This window comes from Triticum dicoccoides, chromosome 5A, assembly GCF_002162155.2.
Source record: "Triticum dicoccoides isolate Atlit2015 ecotype Zavitan chromosome 5A, WEW_v2.0, whole genome shotgun sequence".
Classification (NCBI taxonomy): Eukaryota; Viridiplantae; Streptophyta; class Magnoliopsida; order Poales; family Poaceae; genus Triticum; species Triticum dicoccoides.
This window is the reverse complement of record NC_041388.1, coordinates 609,074,338-609,082,969: the sequence shown is the minus strand read 5'-3', so window position 1 is coordinate 609,082,969 and position 8,632 is coordinate 609,074,338. Positions and strand designations below refer to the sequence as shown.

The 8,632-nt window shown below is 51.9% G+C and overlaps 1 protein-coding gene and 2 pseudogenes across 1 annotated transcript; all 3 read right to left on the bottom strand.

Annotated features, from left to right (window-relative positions):
- Positions 1–510: 510 nt before the first annotated feature.
- LOC119298071 lies at positions 511–1,911 on the bottom strand (annotated as a pseudogene).
- A 1,938-nt stretch (positions 1,912–3,849) lies between these two features.
- LOC119298070 lies at positions 3,850–5,249 on the bottom strand (annotated as a pseudogene).
- Positions 5,250–7,115: 1,866 nt separating this feature from the next.
- LOC119300136 (probable purine permease 11) lies at positions 7,116–8,600 on the bottom strand. Its single transcript, XM_037577192.1, has 2 exons — positions 8,528–8,600; positions 7,116–8,251 (listed from the first exon to the last, which is right to left on the bottom strand). Exons 1-2 carry the CDS (start codon positions 8,598–8,600, stop codon positions 7,116–7,118), a joined length of 1,209 nt encoding a protein of 402 aa, XP_037433089.1.
- Positions 8,601–8,632: the final 32 nt, after the last annotated feature.

Sequence of the window (8,632 nt, the reverse complement as noted above, 5' to 3'; positions counted from 1 at the left end):
GGATCGCCTTTTCAGTTTTAAAAAAAAAAAGAAAATGATGGAAATGTCAAAAAAATAAAAGAAAATAAGTTTCACATGTGATATGTGGTCTAGTTGTTGGGAAAATTTACAAATATGAATTTTGACTTTATTTACAAAATCTCTCTGGAATTTGTAAAATGGGCATAACTTTTGCATACGAACTCGGATGAAAAAAATTTATATGAAAAATCATCTACTCGAAAAGTTACATTATGGGACGGAGGAGTAGAAGTAAGTCTGTATTGGCAATTTCCAACTCTTGACATGGAGTGGAGACAAGATGATAGAAATAAGAGTGTTTTCAATGGGAAGATTCTATTATTATTCAGTAGCATACATAGATAATACAGAAGGCAGTACTCTATGAAGAAAATCCTGCAACATATATAGCATTAGCAACACCTCCTAGGTCCTCGCAGCTAACAGATTAAGTTGGAAGAGAGCAAAAATATTAATTCCTAGCGCACCAAGGACCATATATATACTATACTAGCCACCAGCTGCCGCCTTCCTAGCTTTCTTGTCATCGATGAAGTGTTGCATGAGATAGGAAACGAACCCCCAGGCGGCGATGAGCATGGATATGATCTTTATCCCATCCATGGTGTTGTGGAAAATGAGCACGGCGAAGAGGGGCACGATGGGCAGCGACACGGTGCTGATGACGTTGGAGAAGAGGGAGGAGACCTTGAAGACGAGCCCCACCACCCCGACGGAGGTGATCTGCCAGGACACGGCCGTCCACACCAGCGTCATGAAGTAGGAGAACTGGCCGGAGCGGAAGGTGTCCATCTCCTCCGTCATCATCCTCCACTCGCCGCTGGCGAAGAGGCCGACCATGGAGGCGATGGTGGCGACGAGCGCCGTGTATATCTGCATGTTGAGCACAGCCGTGTAGGTGTGCTTCTTGATCACGTTCTCGAAGGTGAGCTGCATGAGGGAGAGGATGAGCGAGTAGGTGCCCGACGCCCCCAGCGTCAGCAGGAAGCCCATGAGGTACTTGCCCCGAGGCATGCCGCTCATGTCCTCCGTCTCGTCGCGGTTCTCCCCGAGGAGTGCGTCCGACGGCGTCAGCAGGATCACGGCGTTGAAGATCAGGCCGGTGAGCTTCTGCGAGTTGAGCACGTAGGAGAAGACGACGTTGAAGGCCAGCTGGCTGGCGCAGATGAGCGAGTAGGTGGAGACCGGGAGGTACTTGAGGCCGCTGGCGTACATCATGTCGTCGGCGGCTATGACGAGCCCCAGGACGACGTAGATCACCACGACCTTGGCGACCGGGGCGTCGCCGCTGGCGCCGCCGCCGCCGGACGACTTGGGGAAACACAAGAGGGCGAGGAACAGTATGGGGAAGCCAGCGGTCTGCACGAACGTTGATATCCACTTGCTGCTGCCGCCCTGGTGGTAGTAGTACCTCCCAAGAAGCGTCGCGGACGTCTGGCCGGCGACGACGAAGAAGACGTCCACCGACACCATCATCCACCACCGCCAGTTCTTGGCGCCGGAGTTCTTGGATGGTGCCCCCGGCTCGGCTTTGGGTGGCCCTGTGGTTTACCGCGAGAACTGTAAAATTCAGTGACGTCAATGACAGAATCACTATGAGTTTGACAAGTAAAATTGTTTCCTTTCATTCCCTCATGTTCACATTTCACCCTTGGAAGAACAACACTGTAAATCAATTTAAGCCCGCGTTCACGCCATTGGACCGTGGGCTTAGCGAAGGCAATGAACAGCCCAACGTACGGCCGGACGGATTGAACAGAAGTAAACCGTCCAAAACGGATGAAAATTCGACAAGCGGAGAGTGATGGCAATCTGACCTGCAGGGATCTATATCTGGACCTCGGCGTTGCTCGTGCTGCCCGCATTGTTGCCGACGCTGGCGTCGGCCATCTCATCCGATTGAGATCCCAGTCAGGAGAAGGGGGGGAAGGAGGAGGAGGAGAGGGGAGGCGATTGCAGATCGAGAGGACGAAGAGGTTTAGCGGTGGAGAGGAACAAGAGGGACATGCGGAGGTGGAATGGAGTGGAGATGGGTGGGAAGAACAAGAGCCCGAGTCCGCCCGTTAATTTCTCTGTCGCTTTCCTCGTCTCGCTGTTGCCCTCTCACTGTGCAGCATGCAGAGATCAATCGATGCAAACGCAGAGTTTTACGGGTCAATGCAAGAGCTGTCCGTCTTCATGCATGTATTGCTGCAGAGGGCAGCAGGTATGTGTACTTCCGTCGTCATGTTTGACAGGCCACCGCCAGGGAAAACCGAGCTAGCCGTTGTGGACAGTGACTGCGCAGTTCCTCTGTGTTGCGCAGTTGGAAACTATATTTCCTTGATTGATTGCAACTGGCACAGAGTACAGGGCTTAAGAAGGGAAGGTGGAGCACCGGTCGCCCTACAATGTAGGCACGCAGGCCATGGCGAGGTGCGATCCTACAATCCCGAAGTGAATACAACAGAGGCAACATTACAATATACAAAATGATATACACAGATTCTAACACCCTCCCTCAGTCGGAACACCGTTGGGAAGAATGTTCAGGTTGTATCGAAAAACTCTGAAGACTGGAGACGGCAACCCCTTGGTGAAAATGTCGGCATACTGAGAGCTTGGGGGTACGTGAAGGACGCGAGCTTCGCCGAGAGCCACCCGGTCATGAACGAAGTGCAAGTCAATCTTAATATGCTTATTGCGCTGATGTTGGGCTGGGTTGCTCGCAAGATACGATGCGTTGACATTGTCACAATACATGATAGTAGCACGAGTCGTAGGAAGCTTGAGTTCATGGAGAAGTTGACGCAACCAGCAAGACTCAGCCACACAGTTAGCAATGCCTCTGTACTTAGCTTCTGCACTCGAACGCGAGATGGTTGGCTGCCTCTTCGACGACCAAGAAATAAGGTTGTCACCGAGAAAAACACAGAATCCTGAAGTGGACTTGCGTGTATCCGGGCATCCTGCCCAATCCGCGTCCACTAGTAGAAAACAGGGCTATGGTCCAGGCCGGCTCAGCCCATTAGTCCCGGTTCAGTCTAGAACCAGGACTAATGTGAGCATTGGTCCCGGTTCGTGCGGCTAAGGCATTAGTCCCGGTTCATCTAGACCTTTTGGTCCCGGTTGGTGGGATGAACCGGGACCAATGGGCCTCGCTCCTGGCCCACAACCATTGGTCCCGGTTCGTGCCACAAACCGGGACTAAAGATTAGACCTTTAGTCCCGGTTTGAGGCACGAACCGGGACTAATGGGGATGAGACCTTTAGTCCCGGTTCGTGCCACGAACCGGTACTAAAGGTCCCATTTTCAAACTATACCCCCCCCCTGTGGATCGCCTTTTCAGTTTTAAAAAAAATAAAAGAAAATGATGGAAATGTCAAAAAAATAAAAGAAAATAAGTTTCACATGTGATATGTGGTCTAGTTGTTGGGAAAATTTACAAATATGAATTTCGACTTTATTTTCAAAATCTCTCTGGAATTTGTAAAATGGGCATAAATTTTGCATACGAACTCGGATGAAAAAGTTTTTTATATGAAAAATCATCTACTCGAAAAGTTACATTATGGGACGGAGGAGTAGAAGTAAGTCTATATTGGTAATTTCCAACTTCTGACATGGAGTGGAGACAAGATGATAGAAATAAGAGAGTTTTCAATGGGAATATTCTATTATTATTCAGTAGCATACATAGATAATACAGAAGGCAGTACTCTATGAAGAAAATCCTGCAACATATATAGCATTAGCAACACCTCCTAGGTCCTCGCAGCTAACAGATTAGGTTGGAAGAGAGCAAAAATATTAATTCCTAGCGCACCAAGGACCATATATATACTATACTAGCCACCAGCTGCCGCCTTCCTAGCTTTCTTGTCATCGATGAAGTGTTGCATGAGATAGGAAACGAACCCCCAGGCGGCGATGAGCATGGATATTATCTTTATCCCATCCATGGTGTCGTGGAAAATGAGCACGGCGAAGAGGGGCACGATGGGCAGCGACACGGTGCTGATGACGTGGAGAAGAGGGAGGAGACCTCGAAGATGAGCCCCACCACCCCGACGGAGGTGATCTGCCAGGACACGGCCGTCCACACCAGCGTCATGAAGTAGGAGAACTGGACGGAGCGGAAGGTGTCCATCTCCTCCGTCATCATCCTCCACTCACCGCTGGCGAAGAGGCCGACCATGGAGGCGATGGTGGCGACGAGCGCCGTGTATATCTGCATGTTGAGCACGGCTGTGTAGGTGTGCTTCTTGATCACGTTCTCGAAGGTGAGCTGCATGAGGGAGAGGATGAGCGAGTAGGTGCCCGACGCCCCCAGCGTCAGCAGGAAGCCCATGAGGTACTTGCCCCGAGGCATGCCGCTCATGTCCTCCGTCTCATCGTGGTTCACCCCGAGGAGCGCGTCCGACAGCGTCAGGAGGATCACGGCGTTGAAGATCAGGCCGGTGAGCTTCTGCGAGTTGAGCACGTAGGAGAAGACGACGTTGAAGGCCAGCTGGCTGGCACAGATGAGCGAGTAGGTGGAGACCGGGAGGTACTTGAGGCCGCTGGCGTACATCATGTCGTCGGCGGCTATGACGAGCTCCAGGACGACGTAGATCACCGCGACCTTGGCGACCGGGGCGTCGCCGCAGGCGCCGCCGCCGCCGGATGACTTGGGGAAACACAAGAGGGCGAGGAACAGTATGGGGAAGCCAGCGGTCTGCACGAACGTTGATATCCACTTGCCGCTGCCGCCCTGGTGGTAGTAGTACCTACCCAGCAGCGTCGCGGACGTCTGGCCGGCGACGAAGAAGAAGACGTCCACCGACACCATCATCCACCACCGCCAGTTCTTGGCGCCGGAGTTCTTGGATGGTGCCCCCGGCTCGGCTTTGGGTGGCCCTGTGGTTTACAGCGAGAACTGTAAAATTCAGTGACGTCAATGACAGAATCACTATGAGTTTGACAAGTAAAATTGTTTCCTTTCATTCCCTCATGTTCACATTTCACCCTTGGAAGAACAACACTGTAAATCAATTTAAGCCCGCGTTCGCGCCATTGGACCGTGGGCTTAGCGAAGGCAACAAACAGCCCAACGTACGGCCGGACAGATTGAACAGAAGTAAACCATCCAAAACGGATGAAAATTTGACAAGCGGAGAGTGATGGCAATCTGACCTGCAGGGATCTGTATCTGGACCTCGGCGTTGCTCGTGCTGCCCGCATTGTTGCCGGCGCTGGCGTCGGCCATCCCATCCGATCGAGATCCCAGTCAGGAGAAGGGGGAGGAGGAGGAGGAGGAGGAGGAGGAGGAGGAGAGGGGAGGCGATTGCAGATCGAGAGGACGAAGAGGTTTAGCGGTGGAGAGGAACAAGAGGGACATGTGGAGGTGGAATGGAGTGGAGATGGGTGGGAAGAACAAGAGCCCGAGTCCGCCCGTTAATTTCTCTGTCGCTTTCCTCGTCTCGCTGTTGCCCTCTCACTGTGCAGCATGCAGAGATCGATCGATGCAAACGTAGAGTTTTACGGGTCAATGCAAGAGCTGTCCGTCTTCATGCATGTATTGCTGTAGAGGGCAGCAGGTATGTGTACTTCCGTCGTCACGTTTGACAGGCCACCGCCAGGGTAAACCGAGCTAGCCGTTGTGGACAGTGACTGCGCAGTTCCCCTGTGCTGCACAGTTGGAAACTATATTTCCTTGATTGATTGCAACTGGCACAGAGTACAGGGCTTAAGAAGGGAAGGTGGAGCACCGGTCGCCCTACAATGTAGGCACGCAGGCCATGGCGAGGTGCGATCCTACAATCCCGAAGTGAATACAACAGAGGCAACGTTACAATATACAAAATGATATACACAGATTCTAACACCCTCCCTCAGTCGGAACACCGTTGGGAAGAATGTTCAGGTTGTAGCGAAAAACTCTGAAGACTGGAGACGCAACCCCTTGGTGAAAATGTCGGCATACTGAGAGCTTGGGGGTACGTGAAGGACGCGAGCTTCGCCGAGAGCCACCCGGTCATGAACGAAGTGCAAGTCAATCTTAATATGCTTAGTGCGCTGATGTTGGGCCGGGTTGCTCGCAAGATACGATGCGTTGACATTGTCACAATACATGATAGTAGCACGAGTCGTAGGAAGCTTGAGTTCATGGAGAAGTTGACGCAACCAGCAAGACTCAGCCACACAGTTAGCAATGCCTCTGTACTTAGCTTCTGCACTCGAACGCGAGATGGTTGGCTGCCTCTTCGACGACCAAGAAATAAGGTTGTCACCGAGAAAAACACAGAATCCTGAAGTGGACTTGCGTGTATCCGGTCATCCTACCCAATCCGCGTCCACTAGTAGAAAACAGGGCTATGGTCCAGGCCGGCTCAGCCCATTAGTCCCGGTTCAGTCTAGAACCGGGACTAATGTGAGCATTGGTCCCGGTTCGTGCGGCTAAGGCATTAGTCCCGGTTCATCTAGACCTTTTGGTCCCGGTTGGTGGGATGAACCGGGACCAATGGGCCTCGCTCCTGGCCCACAACCATTGGTCCCGGTTCGTGCCACAAACCGGGGCTAAAGATTAGACCTTTAGTCCCGGTTTGAGGCACGAACCGGGACTAATGGGGATGAGACCTTTAGTCCTAGTTCGTGCCACGAACCGGTACTAAAGGTCCCATTTTCAAACTATACCCCCCTGGTGGATCGCCTTTTCAGTTTTAAAAAAAATAAAAGAAAATGATGGAAATGTCAAAAAAATAAAAGAAAATAAGTTTCACATGTGATATGTGGTCTAGTTGTTGGGAAATTTTACAAATATGAATTTCGACTTTATTTACAAAATCTCTCTGGAATTTGTAAAATGGGCATAACTTTTGCATACGAACTCGGATGAAAAAGTTTTTTATATGAAAAATCATCTACTCGAAAAGTTACATTATGGGACGGAGGAGTAGAAGTAAGTCTGTATTGGTAATTTCCAACTTCTGACATGGAGTCGAGACAAGATGATAGAAATAAGAGAGTTTTCAATGGGAAGATTCTATTATTATTCAGTAGCATACATAGATAATACAGAAGGCAGTACTCTATGAAGAAAATCCTGCAACATATATAGCAATAACAACACCTCCTAGGTCCTCGCAGCTAACAGATTAGGTTGGAAGAGAGCAAAAATATTAATTCCTAGCGCACCAAGGACCATATATATACTATAATAGCCACCAGCTGCCGCCTTCCTAGCTTTCTTGTCATCGATGAAGTGTTGCATGAGATAGGAAACGAACCCCCACGCGGCGATGAGCATGGATATGATCTTTATCCCATCCATGGTGTCGTGGAAAATGAGCACGGCGAAGAGGGGCACGATGGGCAGCGAAACGGTGCTGATGACGTTGGAGAAGAGGGAGGAGACCTCGAAGACGAGCCCCACCACCCCGACGTAGGTGATCTGCCAGGACACGGCCGTCCACACCAGCGTCATGAAGTAGCAGAACTGGACGGAGCGGAAGGTGTCCATCTCCTCCATCATCATCCTCCACTCGCCGCTGGCGAAGAGGCCGACCATGGAGGCGATGGTGGCGACGAGCGCCGTGTATATCTGCATGTTGAGCACGGCTGTGTAGGTGTGCTTCTTGATCACGTTCTCGAAGGTGAGCTGCATGAGGGAGAGGATGAGCGAGTAGGTGCCCGATGCCCCCAGCGTCAGCAGGAAGCCCATGAGGTACTTGCCCCGAGGCATGCCGCTCATGTCCTCCGTCTCATCGTGGTTCACCCCGAGGAGCGCGTCCGACAGCGTCAGCAGGATCACGACGTTGAAGATCAGGCCGGTGAGCTTCTGCGAGTTGAGCACGTAGGAGAAGACGACGTTGAAGGCCAGCTGGCTGGCGCAGATGAGCGAGTAGGTGGAGACCGGGAGGTACTTGAGGCCGCTGGCGTACATCATGTCGTCGGCGGCTATGACGAGCCCCAGGACGACGTAGATCACCGCGACCTTGCCGACCGGGGCGTCGCCGCTGGCGCCGCCGCCGCTGGACGACTTGGGGAAACACAAGAGGGCGAGGAACAGTATGGGGAAGCCAGCGGTCTGCACGAACGTTGATATCCACTTGCTGCTGCCGCCCTGGTGGTAGTAGTACCTCCCCAGCAGCGTCGCGGACGTCTGGCCGGCGACGACGAAGAAGACGTCCACCGACACCATCATCCACCACCGCCAGTTCTTGGCGCCTGAGTTCTTGGATGGTGCCCCCGGCTCGGCTTTGGGTGGCCCTGTGGTTTACAGCGAGAACTGTAAAATTCAGTGACGTCAATGACAGAATCACTATGAGTTTGACAAGTAAAATTGTTTCCTTTCATTCCCTCATGTTCACATTTCACCCTCGGAAGAACAACACTGTAAATCAATTTAAGCCCGCGTTCGCGCCATTGGACCGTGGGCTTAGCGAAGGCAACGAACAGCCCAACGTACGGCCGGACGGATTGAACAGAAGTAAACCGTCCAAAACGGATGAAAATTCGACAAGCGGAGAGTGATGGCAATCTGACCTGCAGGGATCTGTATCTGGACCTCGGTGTTGCTCGTGCTGCCCGCATTGTTGCCGGCGCTGGCGTCGGCCATCTCATCCGATCGAGATCCTAGTCAGGAGAAGG